Source organism: Nannospalax galili, unplaced genomic scaffold, assembly GCF_000622305.1.
Source record: "Nannospalax galili isolate Female #2095 unplaced genomic scaffold, S.galili_v1.0 scaffold806, whole genome shotgun sequence".
Taxonomy (NCBI): domain Eukaryota; kingdom Metazoa; phylum Chordata; class Mammalia; order Rodentia; family Spalacidae; genus Nannospalax; species Nannospalax galili.
The window spans coordinates 566,661-591,226 of NW_008355419.1; the positions used below are offsets into that span (position 1 = coordinate 566,661).

The following is a 24,566-nucleotide window of genomic DNA, read 5'->3' on the forward strand; positions in this document are numbered from 1 at the left end:
CGCCGCCCGCTGCCGGCCGAGGTGCGCTCCACCCTCCGGTCCTCCCTGCGCCCGGCTCCCTGCGGTCGGTGCGGCGGCCCCCTCCCTCCTCTCTCCTCTCTCCTCCTCCAGTCTTCGCCCTCCCTCTTTTTCTTCCTCACTATCTCCTCCCTCCTCCTTCTGCCTCCGCCTCCCGGGAGGGACTTCGCCGCCCCGCGCCAGCATCCAGGGTCCGGACTTTCCACTCCCAGCTGCGTGACGCCGGCCGGGACCCGGCTCCCTGCGGTCGGTGCGGCGGCCCCCTCCCTCCTCTCTCCTCTCTCCTCCTCCAGTCTTCGCCCTCCCTCTTTTTCTTCCTCACTATCTCCTCCCTCCTCCTTCTGCCTCCGCCTCCCGGGAGGGACTTCGCCGCCCCGCGCCAGCATCCAGGGTCCGGACTTTCCACTCCCAGCTGCGTGACGCCGGCCGGGACCCCTCCCCTCCGGCCTCGGCTCCACATCCCGCCCCATCTCATCAGTCTCAACTCTGGTCGCCTGCCCAGCACCGCTGGACTCCGCCCCGGCCTGGACCGGGTGGTCCTCTCTGCACTTTCCTGCGCAAGGCCCCTCCTCCTGGGCCCCAGGTCCCCGGATTCCAAGGGAGGGCAGGTGGGTCGTCACTGGCGATCAGCCTTCTCCTGCAAGCGCGTTCCACCAGAGGAGGGGCCTGCAAGGTCAGAGGAGCCAGGGAGGTCACTCCAAAGCCATGACAACATGAACAGAGATAGGAGGATGAGAGGGTAGGAGGCAAGGAGGGGACAGATCAGGGATGCCATAGATCCCAGTGGCAGTGATAGCAAAGGCTAGGCTTCTGGAAAGAGAGGGGTGCTGGGACTTGAGCCTGAAGTCAGAGGCTGTGTCTATGGCCCTGCAGTGGCTGCTTCTGACACTTGGTCCCAAGCCCTTGCCCAGTCCACAGATCTGACAACGCAGGAGCCAACCATGACCTGCCATGTGATAAGTATTGTAAGGGGACAGTCTTGATATCCAGCTGACCTCAGCCCTACGTACAGGCTCCACAGAGAGGGCACCATCCTCCCTGTGCCCAGCAGTGTCAAATGGAGAGGATTGGCTGTGGCAGATCATGAGGGCTTGGGCTACAGGGCACCAGGGTACTGGCCCTACTGCCAGCCCCTGCCTCTCAGGAGGGTGGCCTCAGGTGTCACAGGCCTGGACTCAAGGGTCTGGGTTGCCTCTTCCTCTGTAGACAAGGAATTCAGGACAAATCAGCCCAGCAGCAGCACCTGTTTATCAGGCAATTCCAGCTTCTTTCCTAAGACAGCCCCACTGTTCATTTAGGTCTCTGTACAGTCCAGCAGGTGGAGAGAAAAGGGCCAGACAGGCCAACAACAGAAACTTGCTGGAGGCTGTGCAGTAAACCGTCTTTATTTCTTTTGGTTAAAGAAAAGTGGGGCTGAAAAAGGCATTTGTGTACTTCCCATTCCATGTGAACAGTACATCAGGTATCACCAGCCACGTGATATCATCTAGCGGTATAAACAAGTGTCAGGAGGGTAAATGCACGAACATAGTGGCTCCAAAGGTGGTTGTGCAGGGCAGGCCATGAGTTGACCACAGGAAGCTCAGTAGAAGCAGACAGTGTGCAGGAAGGCCCGGCCACTTTTCTCCTCAAACTCTTGCAGTAGCTCATCAATCTCATTCTCCATGTCTTCAGTGTGCTGGATCTGGAGGGAGCAGAGTCCATTCAAGCACTGTGATGCCTTCCCTGCCCCTGCCCAGAGCTGTGCCTTCCCTCCTGCAGGGGGGCCAGGCCCTCAGGTGAGGTTCCTCAGGGTTTCCCAGGGCCCCCTCCCTGGCGGTCCCTGCTATGGATGGGGGTGGGCATTAGACCTCCGTAATAACCACTGTCCCACTCCACACTGGGAGCAGCAGATCTGGATTCAGAGGGAGGGCTGTGCCCTGGACCCCAAGGCTGGAACTCAGATGCAGCTCTCAGGTATCCCAGGTACATGGCACCTTCATCAACCAGTGCTATCCCTACCCTGCAGAGTGAACTGGGGCACAGGAAAAGTACAGGCACTGTCCCAGAACTGTCCAGAGAGGAGACTGACCATGCTTTTGTGGTGGGGCATCCTAAAGCACTGTGTTAAGGGCACATCTAGCCTCCACCCACCAGACACCAACAACCTTTCTCCTAGGCCCTGCCAGCAGTCCCCTAGAGAACTTGTCCCTTGAAGTGAGGAAGGGATGCTGCTGACCACACTGCCCTGGTTACAAGGACTCCTGGTCTCAGCTTTGGTGGCATGTCTCTGAACGAAGACTGCCCCTATGACTCAGGGCTGGGTGACATGATCCAAGCAGAAGTGAGAGGCACAGCTGCTCAGTGTCTTCTTCAGCCCTTTCTCCTGCACAGTGGCCAAATCATAAGCTCAACTGCTGGAGCTTCAGCACCTGCACTGGGGCATCAAACACACTGAGGACAGAAGCTATACCAAGTTAAACAGGAGCCTGGTCCTGATACCAGTTTCTCCATCAGCCCAGGGCACTGCCGTCTCTTGGTAAGCCAAAAGACCATCAGTTCTGTCACTCACAACCTAAACAAAGTTCCCAAGGGCAAAAGACAGAATAAGACACACAGCTCTTCCCACAAGGTCCTTTCATAGCATCTGAGCAGTGTGGCACACCCACGCGGCACCCATACAAGCCCCTAGGATGCTGGAAGAATGCCAGAGGGCCCTCAGGGAAGGACAGATATCTGAACCCTTACCAGATGAAGAAACAAAGACCCCTGTACTATAGATGCTACTTTTGGGGATCCCCATCTCTGACCCTACCAAGTAGGGGTGCCATCTGCTCTGCTGTGTCCACAGAGGAAAAAGCTGAGGTGCCAGTCCCTTCAAAGAGGGTTCTGTGGACTGGGAGAGGTGGGTGGACACAGGGCCAACCTCACACACTTCTGTCAGATGAACAGAAGCACTGGGGCAGATTCTTAAGCCAAAATGATGTGGTCAGCTCTCCAGTATGTACAGATCTTGGGTCTTTACTTAAATTTTAATATCTGACCAGGCTATAATTGTGAACTTCTGGTGATGGGAAGCCCCCTCCTTCTGCCTCAAATGGAATCAGTCTCAGCCACTTCCCTCTGGTATGACTGCCTGGGCTCAGGTGTTTGGACTCACACACTGGCAGAGCTCACAGATGAGGAATGCCCCCAGGGTGGCCTCTTCATGGTTGTCCTGGATATCCACATTGACCACATGCACTGGCTGGCAGGTCTCCTGCTCTCTGGAGTTCAGATCTGATTGGAACAAAGTTATCTGAATGTCACAGGTTCTGGGATCAGACAGCAAACGTGTCCAAGATCTGCCACACCTGTCTCTGAGCTCTGGGGTTTGGGGACTACAACTTGAGGACTAAGCATCCAGCCAAGCCCAAGGAACTAACATAAGATCAGGCTCACCACGTAGACTGAGTGAAGAGGACACTCAAGGCCACACTCCATGGCCCAGCCAGCCCTGGGTTGAGGCATCCCTTGGCATCAATAGCACTTTTCATAAAATGCAAGGCTCAACTCATGTGAGAGCAGAGCTTGCAGGCCATAAGGCCCTCAGTTACGCAGGCAATTCTGTTGGTGGACATCAGCAAAAAGGCCTCAAGCATTTGCCCCGCCTACTCCCAAGGTCCTTTGCCATCCGATGGCATAGGTCAGAGGGGAACAAGGACCATGCCCTCTGTCTCCCAAACCAGGGCCCCTGGCCTTGCCTGCCTTCCCTTGCCCAAGAGAACCTGCAAACCTGTCAGGGCAGAACCTGTGTGTAGGGAGGCAGTCTGCCGATGGGTATGGGCTCTGTGCACTCACCTTCTATCACCTGGTCATAGACTCTCTCTTCACAAGTGAGGATCAGATCAAACAGGTCCTTGCAGTTCTGGAACCTTTCTGGCCGTGGCTTGATTCTTTTATTTCTATCCAACATATGTAAAATTCCATTCTGCGTATAGCTGAGCAGCAGTCAAGGGAGCTTTGGATAAAAAGTTCTTCACCTAGAACTTTGCCTAGAAATGGTTCCTCTGCCTCTCACAAGTTGGTCCTTGTCAAGCAGGGCCATCACAGCCCTGGGTCACCAATGCTGCCCAGTGAGAAGCATGAGGGAAGGAGCTGATTCCTTGGGGAGCGGTCATCCCATGAGACACAAACCTGCAGGCTGGCCCAACCCTCAGCCATTCTGACGAGACAAGTAACAGAGGACTCATTCCCTCAGGGAAGTGGCCTTTCCTTCATCATGCACAGCACAGCTTAGACTTGTCTTTGAGCACTAGTCAGCTCTCATCTCTGCCTCCTCATTCTACTCTCTGTGCCTTGACCAAGGGCAGGGAAGACTGTTTCCCCTCAAACTCCTGACCTTCAGCAAAGACAAGGCTGCCAGGAAACCAATTCCAGCTGAGCTACAATAGTAACAAAATCTGGAAAATCCACTGAATTTTTTTCTTTTCAGACACTGTCTCACTGTACAGCCCTGGTTGACTTGGAACTCACTAAGCACACCAGGCTGGCCTTGAAATCATAAGAGATCTCCCTGCCTCAGCTTCCAAATGCTGGGACTAAAGGCAAGTGCCACCATGCCAGGCCTACTAAATTCCTTAAATCTCAGCAACAGAAAGACCTGGGAACCCCCAATGATGATCCAGAAAGGACAAGCTGCGGTTCCTGAAAGCAGGGACAACAGAGAGCATTGTTTCCAGCTGAGCCCAAAGGGGACCATCCAGATGGTCTCCATGCTCAGGCCCATCAGCCCTGGCAAAAACCAGGACAGCCACCGACTCTGGGGTCTCATCTATTATCTATCCTCAAGAAACAGTCCCAGAGCACCCATGTTCTAAGGTCTCCACTGCCCTGGACAGCTGGGAACAAGCATCTCATGATTTCCGTTTCAAAGAAACAGATTGTTTATTCAGAGTAAGTTCTTTCCTTCCACCACGTAGGTCCCAGGGATCAGACTCAGGATCAGGTGTGGCTGAAGGTGTCCTTATCCACTAAGCCACCTTGCCAACCCTATGTCATCTAATTTATAAGTTCATATACCTTATAGCTCCTACCTTCTGGACAGTAAAGGCAGCTTTTAGAATACATTTGGGTGACCATCTAAGCAGTTTAACTTGAAGACACCTGATGATGAGCTGCTAGGGCCTATGTTTCCTGAAGCATGGTATCCTTCCCATCTTCCCTAATATAAGAGACGTATCTAGGCTTAAAGAAATCTTGAGAGCTCAGTGTAAAGGTCCCAGGGAAACACTGAGTTTAAGAAAGACCAAGGAGCTGGAGAGATGGCTCAGCGGTTAAGAACAGTGACTGTTCTTACAGAAGACCCAGGTTTGAATCCCAGTACCCACATGGCAGCTAACAACTGTCTGTAACTCTAGTTCCAGGGGATCCAACAGCCTCTTTTGTCCTCCTCGGGCATTGCACGACACGGGTACACTTACCTACATGCAGGCAATACACGCATACACACACACACACACACACACACACACACACACACACACACACACACAAAACACACTCTGGGGCCTGTGGCGGGTGTAACTTCCAGGACAGTGGGCAGGCCTCTTGGGTAGGAATCCAGCCAGGCCCCAGAAGCTTAGATTTAGCACTGACACCAAGGAAAAACTGGAGAAAATGAGCCTAGAGGCCTGAACCACATGGGGGACTAGGGGCAGTGGGAAACCCCACTTTATACTCTACAACCAGTCAGGCCCCCAAAGTGATCCCATAACTGTGGCCACAGGACTGCCCTTGCTAGCAAGGCCATTGCATCTCTATCATACACATACACCCCCTGCCTGGACAGAACCTGCTTCTGAGTGACCACACCAGTGAAGGGCCAGCTAGCAAAGAAAGGCTGGCAACCATCAAGCAAACCAGCTCCTTACCTGAAACGACACTTTTAACCAACTCCCACCACCAGCCTGACAAGCCTAGAGGCCAGGCTGGGGTACATGGGTTAACACAGTAGACAGGGCTCACTTTTTCTTGACAGCCCTGAGCAGTCAGCTAGCTGGACAATTCCAATTGTCCTACCCTGAACAAGGCTGAGGCTGATGCTGTTAGCCAAGCCTTGGGCTGCCCAGCAAAGCTTTCTGGAAGACAGGGGCACAGGGCTCGAGTTGGTTAGGCCTTTTGGTTCTAGTCAGTCAGACCCTGGAGTGAGATTCCCAAAGGCTAGCTGGCCATGGTGGTATACACCTTTAAATTCCAGCACGGAGGAGGTTTTCAAAAGCAGAGGCAGGTGGATCTCTGAGCTTGAGGTCAGCCTGATTCACAGAGTTCCAAGCCAGCCAGGATTATACAGTGAGACCCTGTCTAAAAAAAGCATGTCCAGAGATTCCTGCAGCCTGCAGGGTATGCTATAGCCAGATCTGGTGAGATTTCACCTATGTGTAATCAGTCAACAGGAACCAACTTCCCTCTCTCCTCAACATGAGGTGCCATTCCCACCCCACTAGGGTATCCTACACCTGCCTGTTGGCCTTCTGAGGGGTCTCCCATGGAGAGTAAAGACGAGGAAAAAGACTCACACAAGATTCACATTTAAAGGCATGAATGTGCTGGGTATGGTGGCACATGCCTTTAATCCCAGCACTCAGGAGGCTGAGGCAGGTGGATCTCTGTGAGTTCAAGGCCAGCCTGGTCTACGTAGTGAGTTCCAGGGCAGCTGGGGCTACAGGGAGACACTGTCTCAAAAAGACGCCCCCCCCCCCAAACAAAAAACAAAAAACTCAGTTTCAGGGCTGGAGAGATGGCTCAGCGGTTGAGAGTACTGACTGCTCTTGCAGAGGACCCAGGTTCAATTCCCAGCACCCACATGCTATGAATCCGAAGTCCTCTTCTGACCTCTGCGGCATTACACAACATGTATGCACTGACATACATGCAGGCAATACACTTATGCACATAAAATAAAAATATTTTAAAACTTAGTGTCATCATCAGAGAACTGTTTCAAACTGCTGTCCCTACAGAGCATACGTCTTCAAACACCTGTCCTCTGAACGTCAACTGATATGGTAGGAGGGATTCAGCAGAATGAGAACATTGGAGCTGGGTTTTTTTTTTTTTTTTTTTTTTTTTTTTTTTTTTGGTCTTTTTTGAGACAGGATCTCCTTGTAGCCCCAGCTGTCCTGGAACTCATACGTAGACCAGGCCTGCCTCTGCCTCCCGAGTGCTGGGATTAAAGGCATGCGCCACCACGCCTGGCTTTCCTTATTTATATTTTTATGTGTATGTGTGTATTCCCTGCATGTAGGTTAAGTGCACCCATGTCGTGCAATGCCAGCAGAGGTCAGAAGAGGCTGTCCAATCCCCTGGGACTGGAGTTATGGACATTTGTTAGCTGTCATGTGGGTGCTGGGATTCAAACCCAGTGTTCTTAACCGCTGAGCCATCTCTCCAGCCCTCCTTTTTAAAATATTTCTTATTTTTATGTGTATGCATGTATTGCCTACATGTAGGTAAGTGCACCCATGTCGTGCAATGCTGGCGGAGAGAAGAGACTGGTCCCCTGGAACTAGAGTTACAGACGTTGTTAGCTCCCATGTGGGTGCTAGGACTTGAACCTGAGTCTACTGCAAGAACAGTCAGTGTTCTTAACTGTTGAGCGATTCCAGCACACACACACACCCCCACTCCAAGCTGGGTTTCTCAGCAACTGAGGTAAAGGAGAATCAGACCAAGGTTATCTGCAACTACATAGCAAGACTGAGGTTAGCCTGGGCTCTAACATGAGACCATCTCAAAATAAGAAAAGGAAATAGAAGCCAGGCATGGTAGATTATATTTCTTGGGAGTACTTGGGAGGCTGAGGCAGAAGGGTGGCCATAAGTTAAGTGCCATCCTGGGCTACATAGTGAGTTCCAAGCTAGCCAGGGCCTTAGAGGGACAGCCTGCCTCAAAAATTCTAAATGGAAAGAATAGCCATGCAACATTCATTCTCTTTAGCCCCACAGGCCATAGGACAGGCCAATGTACTGTCATCCCCTAGGCCACTTCAGGGCCAGAGCTGGGACCGTAAGGATCCTGCTTCCAGGATCTTGCAGCATTTGTCCCTCTGAATAGTTGCTCTTGGGAGTGGATATACATTCACCTGTTTTTTGGGGGGCTTGTCTTTTTGAGACAGGGTCTCCCTGTAGCCCCAGGTGTCCTGGAACTCACTGAGATCTGTCTGCCTCTGCCTCTCAAGTGCTAGGATTAAAGGCATGTACCACCATGCCCGGCACATTCACCTACCTGTAATTTAAAGAGGTTTTACTAATGATATCAGGGTTAGTCCTAACCACAGTTTTACTGCTTACGCAGTCTCCCAGAGAGAAACTAATTTCCACAACTGACTTCATGAACACCAACTATGGGCCGTTCATGTGGTGGCAGCCGCTGGTACCTGTCAAGTAGAAGTGCCAACATATCTAGAGGGTTGTCCTGTCCTCCCTAGAGCACAGTGCTCTGAACAGAACACCCTGTGGGGAAAGGCTGGCCCAAAGTGCAATGCAGGTTCCAGGAGGAGAGACCCATAGGCAGGTACTCAGTGTCAGGGTCAACACAGGATGAGGCTTGAGTTCTCATCTGTGCCCAGCCATCTGAGGGTTTCAGGAGTAGAAATGGTTCCCAGGTCAGCCACCCAAGCAGGGAAAGCAGCTGGCTTTGGAAAAAGGAAAGTGTGCACAGAGCAGGAATGGCAAAACTGCCAGTCACTGGTTTCATGGTTCACCTGTGGAAACAGCCCTGCTGCCCTGTCTGCTCAGCTACTACCATGGATGCCTACATATCTTAATTGCTAGGAGGTAAACAGCACCTCACGGACATGGGCCTTCTCTAAGATGAACTGCCTGGGTTGGATCAGGTCCTGGTTCAAGCTATGGGCACATCTTTGCACACACTCCTCAAATACAGATTTTCCCTGTCCCCTGTTCAGAAGTTAGCCAAGGGGCCAGCACAAGTCAGGCTTCACTAACCCAAAAATATAACCAACCACACTTAATGTCTGCCTTAGAACACTATGGCCCTGTCCTCCGAGACAGCCTGAATGGAAAATGACCCACGGGCTCTCAACCTTGGTGCCTTCAACTCTATTCTGACCCCCAGGTCAGAGCTTCCTGCCTTAGGCACATAGTTAGGGAATGCAGCCAAAGACCAGATGAGCTGTGAGGACACCCAGCCCCTAAAAAAGCTGTAAGAGGGGCTGGAGAGATGGCTCAGCAGTCAACACTGGTTGTTCCTGCAGAAGACCTGGGTTCGAATCCCAGCACCCACATGGCAGCTAACAACTGTCCATAACTCCAGTCCTGGGGGATCCAGTCCTGGGGGATCCAACAGCCTCTTCTGACCTCCTCAGGTATGGCATAACACGGGTGCACTTACCTACATGAAGGCAGTACATGCATACACATAAAAATAATATTTTTTTAAAAAAAAGCTGTAAGAACTGGAAGTGTATCAGGGTCCCCTCAAACCCCATCAGGCAGGGTGTAGGTGGCACATACCTTTAATTTCAGCACTTAGGAGGAGTTCAAAGGCAGCCTGGTCTACACAGCCAGCCCGGTCTACACAGCCAGCCCGGGATAGCCAGGGATAGCGAGATCCTGTCTCAAAACAAACCAACAGAACACTACCACCAAGGCTAATGACCTTCAAGTAAATAATGAAGTTATAGTTTAAGAGGTACATGGCCAGGTGTAGTGTTGCATGCCTTTAATCCCAGCACTGGGGCAGTGGGCAAGGAGGGGCAGTTCCCCGATGCTTAGAGGCAGAGGCAGGTGGATCTCAGACTGAGGCCAGCTTGGTCTACAAAGCAAGTTCTAGGCCAGCCCGGGCTGCATAGTGAGATGAGAGAGAGAGAGAGAGAGAGAGAGAGAGAGAGAAAAGTTCGCGACCACCGCGCGCGGTATAGAGAGATGAGAGAGAGAGAGAGAGAGAGAGAGAGAGAGAGAGAGAGAGAGAGAGAGAGAAAATATGTCTGTGCTATAGAGCTCCACAAGTTGTCAGTCGGTTCTCTCCTTCCAGCATGTGGCTTCAGCAAGCGCTTTTACCTGCTGAGCCATGTGGAAGGACCTGGTGATCACATTTTAACAAAACTTCTAGGGCTTAGTGTCAACACCATTAGCCTCAGTAAGCCTCATTAAATCTACAAACCCATGAACCACAAGCAACAGAGAGGAGGGAGTGCTTGCTACCATGGTGCAGGGTACAAGGAAGGGGTCATTCCTGCATCCTGACATAAAGGGAACTGATCAAGTCATTCCATGGGGTCTTTGGCATGGCAGTTTCAGGCTAGAAGTCCCCAACAATGACTGAAGCACTCACTGGACTCCAGATTCATGTGTGATCTCTGTAGGGTTGACAACAGACTAATGTCCCATAGAACTAAGCATTGCATAAACAATGTGTCCCATAGATCCAGAGTGGGCATGGACACAGGGACTACTTATGTAAAGGCAGCTGTCAGGAACGAAAATAACATCAGTATTAGAAACAAGGATTGCTTGGTAGACATAGGTAGAAAAAGAAAAACACACTTCTGGGCAGATGTTCATTCTAAGCATGTGATCCTCAGCTCTAACACTAGAAGGACAAAGCCTGGGATCTGAGGGTCCCACAAATACCAAGAGTACAGGGTGGGCCTAACAGAGAGTGCTGCTAATAACTTACCACAAACTCACAAAGTACCAGCAGGGCGTGATGGCGCATGCCTTTAATCCAGCACTCAGGAGGCAGGGGTGGAAGGATCTCTGTGAGTCTGAGGCAAGCCTGGTCTACATAGTGAGTTCCAGGCCAGCTGGGTCTGCAGGGAGACCCCGTCTCAAAAAGAACAAAAGAAAAACAACAACAACAAAAAACAAAACACAGACACACACGCCACAAACTCACAAGTACTGGCAAAATTGTTAGGCTAAAAACCAACAGACGAACTGGAAAGCAGGAAAGAAGTAGTGTTCGAATCACACTCATTACATAATTGCACTGAAAACACTACTTGGTCTCTGAAGCCCATCACCTGAACCAGATCCCAAGACAGTGTCAATGAGCTCCAGCTGTGCTGGGTAAAAGACAAGCTGCCGGAGCAAAATCTGCTCTGCTACCAAGACCATGCAAAGGCTGGTGGCTGTGAGAAAGGAGCAACTGTTCCCAAGTTCCTCAACTGTGAAGAGGATCCTGCTGAACAGACGCAAGGGCCGGATCCAGACTTCACATGAACACACGTGCTTTGCAGCGACACCCACAGTAAGGGTGGCACGCCTCACTGCACATTTAGGAGGGGTGACCAGAATCTGACAGCTGTGCTGATCAGCACCTGGGTAAGCAGGTGCCAATGTCCTTTCTCAAACAACTAACAGAAGTAGGCAGGCAAGCAATCTACCACAGCAGAGCCTAAGCTGGACCTATCGCTGTGTCCTGTTCCAAGTAACTGGTAACCTCCCTCAGCTCTGGGTACACTTTGAAAGGGACACCTCATTTTGCCAACAGCAAATGTGGCACAGCAATAGTAGTTCTAAGAATGCTCACCTCAAGCTTGTCTGCTCCAAGACCTGCCTTGCAACACTCCCAAGTGTTTTTTTTTTTTTTAAATATTTTATGTGTATGCGTGTATTGCCTGCATGTAGGGAGGTGCACCCGTATCATCCAATGCTGGCAGAGGACAGAAGAGGCTGTTGGATCCCCTGGAACTAGAGTTACGGACAGTTAGCTGCCCTGTGGGTGCTGGGATTCAACCCGGGTCTTCTGCAAGAACAGTGTTCTTAACCGCTGAGCTCTCTCTCCAGCTCCAGTGTTTGTTTTTTTAATGGCTTGTCATTGCCTCCCAAGTAATGGGATTAAAGGCATGCCCAGCTATTTTTATTTTACGTGTGTTTTGGCTGCATGTATGTATGTCATCTGTATGCACTGCACTGCCAATGGAAGTCAGTAGGCATTGGAATCCCTGGAGCTGGAGTTACAGAGGGTTGTGTACTGTTATGTGGATGCTGGGAAGCAAACCTAAGACCTCTGCAAGAGCAACAAGAGCTCTTAATGGCTGAGCCATCTTTCGAGCTCCTCTCCCAGGTGGTTTTGAATAGAGAATGAACAGGAGTTCTGAGATCCCTCACCTGTTACCTCTACAGGAACTGAGAGTTGGGGATAACAAGGTTAAAGGTGGCAGAAGCCTTTGTTCTGCTCTGCTCTTGAAAAAAGGTCTCCTGAAAAAGTCCTGGTGACTGACAAGGACTTGTGAGGCGGGGCTAGGTAGCTCTTTCAGCACTTAGACCACGCCAAAAACCCCAAGACAGGAGCATCAGCCTAGAAGTGACCATGGCTTCCTTGTGGGGTGAGTGCCCTTGAGTGCCATCTGTGCTAAGCATGTGACTTCTGACTGTTTACATTGGCTTGATTAGACTACAACGAACTGATAGGATAGTTTTTACAAATACCAGAACACCCTCCTAAACCGTGTAATTAGATTTCTTTTGGGTTTGCAGTACTCATCATGGATAGGCAGTAGAATGAAATGGGGTGTGAAGACAAACCCACCAATTTGTGCACACTAGGTAAGTGCTCTACTACTAAGCCTTGCCCCCAGTCTAAGATTTAACCCAAATATACCACACGTCTCTGACATCTCAGCTACTTGAGATACTGAAGCAGGAAGGTCAGTTTTAGTTGATTTGACATCAGCCTAGACTACACAGACACTATCTAAAAACAAAAAAAAAATGATTGTAAGACTTTAGTGGTTTGGTTTGGAGATGGTGCTATGAATATAGCCCAGGTTGACCTTGCTATGGTAAGGCTGACTTTGAACTACTGATTCTCCTGCCTCCAACTCTCAAAAGTGTAGAGATTATAGGTGTGTGCCACTAGGCCTGGCTTGAATTCTTGTTTTTGTTTTGTGGGGTTTTTGTTTTGTTTTGATTGAGACAGGGTCTCTTTGTAGCCACAGCCAGCCTGGAACTCACTATGTAGACCAGGCTGGCCTCAATCTCACAGAAATCCACTTGCCTTTGCTTCTTGTGCGTTGGTATTAAAGGCCTGTACTGCCACGCCTGGCTTGAATTTTAGTTTTTTGATGCTGAATACTGAACCCAGGACCTAGTTTATATTCAACCACTAAGCTACACAGTAACTCCTACTACACTTTTAAAATGATAGAATACTGTTTGTCCAAATAGGCAAAACATAATTTAAATATGAACAAGCTAAGGAAAAAAGCACTAAACTTCTAACACATAAAATAAGTAGGACAGGGCCTGGCATGGTGGTGCACACCTTTAATTCCAGCACTTGGGAGGCAGAGGCAGGTGGATCTCTGTGAGTTCAAGGCCAGCCTGGTCTACATAGTGAGTTCTAGGACACCTGGGGTTACAGGGAGACTCTGTCTCAAAAAGACAAAAAAAAAAAAAGTAGGACAATATAAAATAAAATACAGTGGAAAGTCAGACAAGGTAGTGCAGGGCTGTAATCCCAGGACTCAGGAGACTGAAGAACAAGGACTGTACCTTCAATGCCAACCTGGGCTACACAGCAAGACCCTGTCTTAAAGAGCAAAATCGAGCAGGGTATGGTGGCATACACCTTTAATCCCAGCACTTAGGAGGTGAAGGCAGAGGCAGAGAGGCAGGTAGATCTTTGTGAGAACAAGGCCAGCCTGGTCTACATGAGTTTCAACTGGGGCAACAGGGAATCTCTGTCTCAAAAAAAAAAAAGACAAAACAGAAAGACAAAGAAACACCAAACAAGCAAAAACTGCCCTGTAAAATTCTGCTTTGTCTCAAGTATTTGGCCCTCCACTCCATTCTGTTGGTAAAGGTAATAGATGATCTCTCAAAGAGACACAATCACAGACAAATGAGGAAGCTGAGCTCTAAATTGGTTTGTAAAAACTAATTTAAGGGCCAGGCACGGTGCTGCAAGGCTTTAACAGCAACATTCAGAAGGGAGAGACAGTTGGATCTCTTCGAGTTCCAGGCCAGGAAAAGATAGAAACAAAACAAAAACAACAAAAGCAACAAAATCTGGGGCTTGAGATAGCTCAGCAGTTGAAAGCACTGGTTGCTTTTTCAGGATCAAGGCTCAGTTCCCAGCACCCACATAATAGCTAACAACTATCTGTAACTCTAGTTCCAGGGGTTCTAACACCCTCTTCTGGCCTCTATACATTGCACACATGGTTGCACGTCCATATATTCAGGCAAAACACTCATACACCTAAGGAAAAAAAAACTAAAGCAGGGTGTGCTATAGCACAACTTTAATCCCAGCACTTAGGGCAGGCGGATTTCTGAGTTCGAGGCTAGCTAGGTCTATATAGCAAGTTCTAGGTGAGCTGGGACCCACTCAAAAAACCCTCCCAAACCCAAACAACAAAACCTTACTTTTCAAATCTTTCTTGAGAACGCCTGTTCAATCATGAATTAGTCTAAATAATTATAAATGACTCAAATCTTTGAGTGCAGAGGCTGAGAGATGGCCCAGCAGTTAATAACACTGGCTGCTCTTGCAGAGAACCCAAAGTTCAGTTCCACAGGGCAGCTAAGAACAGCCCCTAACTCAAGTTCCAGGGGATCCGATGCCCTCTTCTGGCCTCTGTGGGCACTGCACACACAGAAAGTTACATTACCAAACAAAAAAAAAATTACCTGCAAGCAGCAGACAACCAGCCTGCTCTTTCATAGACGGGCCACTTAACTCCTGCTGACAAACACTATTTTACCCCCAGCAACACAGTGACCTGCAGGCTGGAATCAGACAGACTTGGTCCCTCTCAACTATAATCAGCAGGGCTTAGGCTACTACTACGGATCGGCTGCAAACTCTGGTTTCAAGGGGGAAAAAATCCAATTACCCCCTACCCCTTTCCAGAACAGTCTATTTGATAACCTAAAAGTAAAATAACAAGCATTATTACCAAGCAACCAAGTTTTCAGAACCTTAAAAAAAAAAAAAAAAAAAAAAGCCCAAGCAGGATAGGGTGTAATTCCGCTCAAGTCCCTGGGTTCTGTCCCTAACGCAGGGGTGGTAGTGGTGGCAAGAACCTACGGGACCTGATTAGACTCGGGGACCTGATTAGACTCAGCCCAAGCCGGTCAGTGAACAGATACCCACTCTGACTGAACTCAAGAGTGTAATACTTTCAGGACAGTGTGGCAAGAACAGAAAGTTCAGTGGCCTAGAAAATAGGGGATGAGCTCTCTCACAAAAGCCCCAAGTCAGCACTGACCAGGTATTAGAAGATCTGCCAAAGCAAAACCAGGCCATCGAACGGGAAGGAGGTAACAATCTGAAATGGCCAGCAGTGCTTGCCTTAAGTCGGGTAGTAGGGACCTCTGAAGACCCCCAAAACAGAGAAGGGCAATTAAAAAGGAAGTTCTGAACCAAGATCCACCTCAGTAGACAAGACTGGACTCTTCAAAGCAAGGGACATAAAGGACTCCTGTGAAGCCTTAGAAACTAGAGATGCTAAGGCCACCAGAGATATTTTGGCAAGTGGCCAACACAAGCTATAATCCCAGAGCATCCTCCAGTGATCTACTTATTCCAAGGGCCCTACCCCTTAGCTCTTCGAGCCTCCCAATAATGCCAGTATAGTATGAACCCATCAAGGGATTAATCCATTGATTAGGCTAAGTCCCCATGATTGTCTTGGATACCCTTGGCTCTTGAGGTGGCTTAGTGGGTAAAGTCCTTGCTGCTGTGCAAGCCCAACAACCTGGGTTCAATCCTTGGAACCCACTTAAAGGTTCAAAGGAGAGAACTGACTCCACAAAGTTGTTCTCAAGACTTCCAAATGCTCACAGTGGCAAATGTCCATCCATGCTCACACATCTCAAAAGCACAATAAACTTTTAAATTAAAAAAGAAACACCCTCACAGACATACCCAGAACTGTTTCACTAATCCCACTGATGTGTCTCAAGCCAATCAAATTAACCAAAGACTAACTATCAGGGCCAAGTCTGTGGCAATTTACTGTATCAGAAACTAATTTCCCTTTTACCCCAAGACCACCGCCCAAATGTAGACAATAGTAAAAAATTAATACAAATAAATGAATAGCTAAAACCCAAACTCCCAAAGCGATTACAAAAGATCTAGAAGATAAATCTAGATCAACTCACAACATATACTTAAGACTCAGGAAAGTGGTTACTCTTTCTAGTATCTTGTATGGCTTCTGGAGCAGCCCATTAGGGCCTGGCAGGGGAAGGGAGGTTGTTCCCCTTAATCTTTTGCTCTGATTTGCTTCCTGTGTTTAGGGACATTTTATTGGTTAGACTGGCCATTCCTCATATTTAAAAACAAAACCAATTCACCCTGTCATCAAAGGTGCACCAGATACTTGATACTGCTAAACTGAACAGACTAAAAAAAAAAAAAAAAACTTCTAAATGAGATTTGGGGTAGGAGGTGGGGAGCCAGAGTCTTGGTAGGTAACACAGATTGGTGTTAAACTCATCCTGCCGGGCATGGTGGCACACACTTTTAAACCCAGCACTCAGGAGGCAGAGGCAGGTGGATCTCTCCGAGTTCAAGGCCAGCCTAGTCTACATAGTGAGTTCCACGCCAGCTGGGGATAGTGTTACTGGTCTCAGAAAGAAAACAAAAACAAAACCACCCCACAACTCATCAATCCTTCTGCCTCAGCCAGCAAGTACTGGGTAAGAGGTGTGGTACCATGCCCAGTCTTTCTTTTGAGATGGGTAATTATTTCTGTTACCTGGCTGGCCCTGCACTGACAGGCTAGGGTGATCCTGACTCAGTCTGCAGAGCTTGGATTATGGATACATAAAACCACACCTGAGCCAAGTATGTGGCAACCACCTTTAATCCTGGCACTTGAGAGGCAGAGGCAAGCAGATCTCTGAGTTTGGGCCAGCCTGGTCTACATAGCGAGTTCCAGGCCAGCTGGGGCTACAGAGAGACCCTGCCTCAAAAAGACAGAAAATAGGCCGGGCATGGTGGCACACGCCTTTGGTCCCAGCACTTGGGAGGCAGAGGCAGGCAGATCTTTGTGAGTTCAAGGCCAGCCTGGTCTTCATAGTGAGTTCAGGTCAGCTAAGACTACAAGGAGACCCTGTCTCAAAAAAAAAGAAAGAAAAAAAACCAGGACACACACACAAAACAAAAAACCACACCTGTCTTAGAAGACAGTTCTTATGTGTCTCTGGAAATCAGGTAAATGTAGACTTCTCGTCATTGACTTGGGTATATATACCACTAGATTAATTCCAAAGGAAAAGGTAAAACATGAAGCAATCCAAGCTGGGTGTGGTGGCACACGCCTTTAATCCCAGCACTTGGGAGGCAGAGGCAGGCGAATCTCTGTGAGTTCAAGGCCAGCCTGGTCTACACAGTGAGTTCCAGGACAGCTGGGGCTACAGGGAGACCGTGTCTCAAAAAAGACCAAGAAAAAACAAAACAAAAAACACATGAAGCAACCCAAGCTATCTACCAACACATGAGGGGCAAGAGCTGCCTTGGTTTCAGTTCAGCCCTGCTGCCCTCAGGGCAGAGTCCTTGGAGACAGGAGGCAGCAATTTTCTATCCTTTAAGCTCACTTCTGCTTGTGGAAAACAAAATCAACTTTTTAAAGCCAAGTATTTTAGAAATTATATAGACAGTCCACAAACTAAGATGAGTCAGTTTTCCAAAGGCATGAGATAGGCACTCAGTAGAAAGTGTACTTAGACATCTGTTCCTGGGCTGGTGAGACAGTTTTGATTCCCTCAGAACAAGGGGCAGGAACAGCTGAACAGCACTTCCAGGCAGCTCATCATTTGGGGGAATAATGGACATCGTGCTGGCCAAACCAGGCTGTGTAGTAGGTTAGGTGTGTGCACTTTGACTTACCATTTTTGCCCTTTTTGTGTGTCTTTTGTTTGTTGTTTTTTGAGACAGCGTCCCCCTGTAGCTCCAGCTCGCTATGCAGACCAGGCCGGCCTGGAACTCACAGGGATCTGCCTGCCTCTGCCTCCCGAGTGCTGGGATTAAAGGCGAGTACCACCACAGGCGGCTGACTTACATTTTTAACCTTCTGTGGTTTTGTCTGATGTAAACGCAGCCTGGACTGTGAAGTGATTGTATTTCAATACCGTGTGATTGATAAACACAAGGTCTCCACTCCACATGTTTCCTCATTTCTGCTTTGTGGAGTTTTGTGGTGGGTTTCATACAGACCAAGCTGGTCTTGACCTCACTATGGAGCTGAGGATGACCTTGAACTCCTACCTCCACTCCCCAAGCATTAGGACTTCAGGGAGGAGCTACCCTGCCCAGCTTGTGTGTTCTAATTCGGTTACAATTCTATGAAGTGAGGGCACATGAAGAAACGAAGTGCTGGCCACGCAGTGAGCAGAAATGTGGCGGGCGTAGTCTCCAGGGCCCCCAGGCTCCCAGTGCAGCTATGGGTTCTAATCAAGCCCCTTTTCCTACCAACTCACATAATCTTTTTCCTAGAAAATGTAAGCACAGAATTTCTATCTGTCTCCCAAAGTGCCTGACCACCCCTCTTCCAGCTTCCTGCCCTGGAACAAATGGGTATCCCATACAGTGATCCTACAAATATCCAACCCCTTCACAAACCCTGACAGTGTCTTCACCCTACCTGGCTTGGTGCCAATGTCCAGTGACTCCCTGTAAGGGATAATCCTTTGGCCAAGGATAGTACTGAGAACAGCTTAGCAGAGCACTAGGCATTGTTATGGCCTCTTCTTGAAAGCACTAGAAAACCAATATACTGCCTGCATGGAGTAAACAAATGACAAAGGGGTCATCCTCCTGAAGCTTCCTGAGGACAGACCAAAAGGCAAGTTTCCTAGAGGGTACTTAAGGGGCAAATTCCTAGAGGGCAAATACTGATGACATATCACCAAGCTAACAAGATGGTCACAAGCTCTCCAGGTTGCCTCATCCCACCCCCAATGCATGGAGAGTCAGGTTACCTGTTGGACTACCTTATGGATGAGAGTCCATACTCTTGAGACACTGGTCTCTACTCCTTTTAGAGTTACCTGGGACATGCTCAGCATCTCCTTTTCATCATGTCTCTCTGGATCTGAAGGCTAAAGCCTGAACTTGGTTCTTGTACATGTTTAGAGCTGCCCTGAGCAGAAACAGGGAAGTCAGTAGGCTTCAAAATTAAAAGTTCGATTTGTAAAAAAATTAAGGGCATATGAACATGTGCATTACTGTATTTATTTCTCTCATGACATAGGAGTTTCAAAAATGAATGGGTCTAACTGAAGAAATTTCAGATAAGGTTTCAGAATATGCTTAATGGTATTTTGGTACTTAATAACCTGGAGCTGAGTGTGGTGGCACAAGCATTTAGTCCCAGCACTTGGGAGGCAGAGGCAGGCAGATCTCTGAGTTCAAGATCAATCTGGTCTACTTAATGAGTTACAGGCCAGCAAATAAATAATAAATAAATCCTCAAATTTTTCCGACCACAAGGATAAGGAGATCTAAAACGAAATTCCCCCAAATCTTTGTGTTAATGCTTCCCTGGGGTTAGGGGAGAGACCAAGGAAGTAAACCACTCTCCAGGTTTTAGGGAAGAGATCCTGCTTAGCCACCCTCTTGGGCCAAGATGTGGGCAGAGCACAGCCTGCTCTGCTAACACTCAAGAGGTAAGGACATAGCCCAATCCTTCCCTAACGCAGGTCCCTGAGTTTCTAACCAGACATTCTCTCAGATTACAGGGTAGACTCCCAGGCCCCTGTAGTACAGGATCCAAGCACTCCCAATGTAACTATAAGGCAAGGTGTGTTACTAACAAGAACTATCTTCTGTTTCTGACTCAAGGTCCCAACTGAGCATCTTTCAACTGGAGCTGAGAGAGGACAGGGGTGGGGTGGGATGAGGGTAAAAGATGTAGTGACCACTAAGATTTACATTTACCAAAATGAATATTTAGCACCCTGCCAGTTACCTAACTGATCTTTTGTACCTATAGAAATAGTCTGTTTATTCTTTTATTTCCTTCTGAGAAAGGGTCTTGAGACCCTCCTGCCTCAGCCTCCTGAGACTTGTGCCATGATGCCCGATGCTTTTCCTCCAAGAACAGGTCTCCCTGTTACCCAGGTTGGCCTTGACCTAGGCTCAAGTGATCCTCTTGTTTCAGCTTTCAGAGTAGCTGGATTCCATAATGGCTTAATTTTTACTTACTAATAAAATTTCAAGAGTGCAAATATGGACACAAAATGCTTTTTGGGGTGATGAAGACTTGTAATCTCAGCTACTTGGGAGGCTGAGAGGAAATGTGGATCACATATACAAGGCCAGTCTGGGTAACTTAGTAGAGATCTGCCTCAAATCTTAAAAAGTGGCACACGCACGCCTCTAATCCCAGCACTTGGGAGGCAGAGGCAGGTGGATCTTTGTGAGTTCAAGGCCAGCCTGGTCTACATAGTGGGTTCCAGGACAGCTGGGGCTACAAGGAGACCCTGTCTCAAAAAATACAAAAACAAAAACAAAAAAAAAGTGGGGTGAGGTGTGGTGGCCCTTGCCTTTAATCCCAGTACCTGGAAGGCAGAAGCAGGCAGATCTCTGTAGATCAAGGCCAGCCTGGTCTATGTAGCAAATTCCAGGCCAGCAGGGACTTAGGAGACCCTGTCTTTAAAAATAAAAAAATAAAAAATAAAAAGAGGGCTAAGGATAAATTCTCTATTATAACTTAAAAAGGAAAAAAAGAGGGGCTGGAGAGATGGTTCAGCGTTTAAGAGCATTGGGTGCTCTTCCAGACGACCAGAATTTGGTTCCCAGCACCCACATGGCAGCCTAACAACAACCTGTAACTCCAGCTCCAAGGGATCCGAGGTCCTGTTCTTTTGGACTCTGTGGGTGTCGCACTTACACAAATGCAGGCAAAACACTCATACACATAAAGTAGAAAATAAATTTAAAAAAATTGGGGGGGATCTTTTTGAGACAGGATTTTCCTGTAGCACCAGCTGGCCTGCAACTCACTATGTAGAAGGGGCTGTTCTTGACCTCAGAGATCCACCTGCCTCTGCACCACTATGCCTGGCTAAAAAAAAAATTTTTTTTTTTTTCAAAAAAGAAGGCAGATTGTGTTGGTACATGCCTTTAACTGCAGGTAGATCTCTTTTGAGTTCAAGGTTAGTGTGGTATACATAGTGAGTTCCAGGTCAGCTACAGCTACACAATGAGAATCTGTCTAAAAAATAATTAAGGGCTGGGCGTGGTGGCACACACTTTTAATCCCAGCACTTGGGAGGCAGGCGGATCTCTGTGAGTTCGAGGTCAGCCTGGTCTATAATAGTGAGTTCCAGGACAGCTGGGGCTACAGAGAGACCCTGTCTCAAAAAGACCAAAAAAAAAAAAAAAAAAAAATTAATAATAAGTAATTAAAAAAAGGTTCTGAGGGGGTTAGAGAGATGGCTCAGTATTGTTAAAAGCAGTTGATACTCTTGCAGAAGGCCTGGGTTCAGTTTCGAACACTCACATGGAACAACTCACAACTTACAGCCAAATTCCAGTTCCAAGGGATCCAATGCCCTCTTCTGGTTTCTGAGGGTACTTCACACACATGGTACACTTATACGCATGCAGACAAAACATTCATACACATAAAATAAAAATAAATCTTTTTTAACAAAAGGGTTTTGGAGTTAGGGATAACTCAGTTGAAGAGCAATGGGCTAGTCTAACATGTTCAAGGCCCTGGGTTTGATCTCCAGCACCAAAAAGAAAAATAGAAGTTTGTGTTTGGTGTTCATATTCACCTGCATAGGATATCGGGACTCTATTCTGAGTACCCCTATACAAAAGAAGAACTAGACTTTTTGGTCTTTTTGAGACAGGGTCTCTCTGTAGCCCCAGCTGTCCTGGAACTCACTATGTAGACCAGGCTGGCCTTGAACTCACAGAGATCCACCTGCCTCTGCTGGGATTAAAGGCGTGTGCCACCAAGCCTGGCTTAGACTTTTTTTTTTTCTATTTTGAAGTACTAATGATCAAGCCCAGGCCTCATGCACACACTAAGCATATGCATAAGGGAAATTCTCAGTGAGATTAGGGGTTATGAAATGTCCTGCTCAGAAGCTTGGGGCACTGATTAGCTTAACTATGATACAACCTGGCATAAAAGCCTATTTTAAAAAATACATTTTCCTAGCTGGTTATGGTGGCACACGCCTTTAACCCCAGCACTCCAGAGGAAGATACAGGTGGATCTCTGTGAGTTCCATGCCAGCTGGGACTAGAGACCCTGTCTCAAAAAAGATTTAAAAAGCCGGTGTGGTGACACACGCCTTTAATCCCAGCACTTGGGAGGCAGAGGCAGGGAGATCTCTGTGAGTTTGAGGCCAGCCTGGTCTCCATAGCGAACCCAGGCCAGCTAGGGTTACCGGGAGATCCTGTCTCAAAAAGACCGAAAAAAAAATAAATAGATAAATAAAATAAAAAAAAATATACATTTTCCTTTTAACAAGAGTCTGTAGTACAAAATTCAGACCATTGCTGTCACTTCCTGAGACACAGCATGTCTTCTCCATTAAGTGCTTCTACCATGCATGGTATCTGTGCTTTATTGCTTTCCTTTTGAAAAGAATCTTGCTCTGTAGCCCAGGCTGGCCTAAAACTTGCAGCAATCCTCTTGCCTCAGCCTCCCTACTGCTGGGATTACAGGTACAAGCCCCAATGCCCAGCTAGTATGTTTCCAAAAAGCCAGAGATGCAATTCCAATCACCCGTTAGTGTGCGCACACATCTCTGCACAGGCAGCAGCTAGGCAGGCTAGAGTATCAAGTACCGGTACTCCAGTGTCTACTTCCCTCTAAGCTCCTGTTTAATACTACATAAGAGCCTTCTGCCTGACCTCACAGGTGGGTTTCACGTTTGTGTCTGCAGGAATGCCCCAGACTGTCCAGTGGGAAGAAAGAAACTCAACTCTCATAAATAAAAGAGTGATGTGGGAACCACAGGCACACAAGTCAGAACACCACACCTGCTGTTCCTGTTTCACCCAAAACATGTCCCTGCAGGGTGGGGGTCAGAGTGACCACCAGTCACAAATCACACCCACCAGAAGACCACCCTGGATTCTCTCAGGGTCAGCCATGGGATACAGTTCTTTGTCTTTCCTGAGGAGATCATTGTACATCTGGTCATATGTGGTTTTGAAGTCATAAACATTGGGCTTGTCGGGTGCTGGTCCTGGGAGCTTCACATGAGTTCCTGTTCCAAAGGACCGGACACTGAAACCTCGCTTGCTGGAAGACACAAAGGAAAAAGAACATCACAGTTTGATTAAGACACAAAGCTCTAATACCAAGAAGCATGAAACAGAAATGAACAGACGTAAGAAAAACTTTTTTAAAAATATTTTATTATTTTTATTTGTATGTATTGCCTGAACGTAGGTAAGTGCACCCATGTCGTGCAAAGCCCGCAGAAGACAGAAGAGGATGTCAGATCCCCTGAAACTGGAGTTACAGACAGTTGTTAGCTGCCATGTGGGTGCCAGAATTCGAACCTGGGTCTTCTGTAAGAACTGCCAGTGTTCTTAACCGCTGAGCCATCTCTTCAGCCCCCATACTTGATTCTTATGCAGTACTACGGACAAGACATTGGGTTTTGTGTACACTGGGCCACTGGGGAAGCATTCTATCAACTGAGCTATATCCCTCTTTTTTTTTTTGAGACAGGTCTTACTACATAGCCAAGGCTGATCTGAGATTTATGATCATTCTACCTCAGATTCCCAACTGCTAGAATTACAGAGTATGTTATCATGCCATGCTTAGACAAGTAAGTTTCTTTGTTCTAGACCATGTGGGTGCTGGAAATAGAACCTAGGTGCTATAGAAGGGCAGCAAGTACTCTTAACCACTGAGCCACCTCTCCATTAAGTTTCTTTCCTGGTATTAAAAACAAAACAAAAGGGGCTGGGGAGATGGCTCAGTGGTTAAGAGCACTGGCTGTTCTTGCAGAAGACCTGGGTTCAAATCCCAGCACCCACATGGCAGCTAACAACTGTCTGTAACTTCAGTTCCAGGGGATCCGAGGCCTCTTCTATCCTCAGCAGGCATTGCACAACACGGGTGCACTTACCTATATGCAGGCAATACACTCATACACATAAAATCAAGATAATATTTTTTTTAAAAAAACATGCTTTGGGGGGCTGGGGAGAAGATGGCTCAGTGGTAAAGAGACCTGGCCACTCTTGCAGAGAACCAGAGTTTGGTTCCCAGCACCCATATGCCAGCTAACAACTGTCCATAACTCCAGTTCCAGGGATCTGATACCCTCTTCTGGCCTCCACAGGCACTGCACAACATCGGGGCATATACACACATGCAGGCAACACACTCCTACACATAATAAAATATTTTTTTTTTAAAAGTGGCCGCTATCCAAAGGAATACTGACAATGGATTGCCGTTGATAAGGAACAGCTGATCCTCCTGGAACAGGGACCTCTGGCTGACTAGATTTACCAGAAGGGCAGATGGGGGGAATGGATGGGGGTGCTGACAGCACAGTGGAGAGTGGCAGGGATAGCAGAGTATGGAGGCTCTAGTGGGAGAGGAAGGCTGTCTA

At 48.1% G+C, this 24,566-nt stretch overlaps 1 protein-coding gene across 1 annotated transcript in view; it reads right to left on the reverse strand.

Moving 5' to 3' along the window:
• Positions 1-1,382: 1,382 nt before the first annotated feature.
• The window catches only part of Ssu72 (SSU72 homolog, RNA polymerase II CTD phosphatase), a 38,912-nt gene continuing 15,728 nt past the window's right edge, over positions 1,383-24,566 (reverse strand). Inside the window, exons 2-5 of the mRNA XM_008852601.3 lie at positions 23,090-23,233; positions 3,838-3,977; positions 3,158-3,276; positions 1,383-1,702 (exon numbers count right to left, since the gene is read on the reverse strand). Of these exons, the coding sequence (XP_008850823.1) occupies positions 1,601-1,702; positions 3,158-3,276; positions 3,838-3,977; positions 23,090-23,233 (505 nt within the window). The 3' untranslated portion in view covers positions 1,383-1,600. The remainder of the gene's footprint in view (positions 1,703-3,157; positions 3,277-3,837; positions 3,978-23,089; positions 23,234-24,566) is intronic.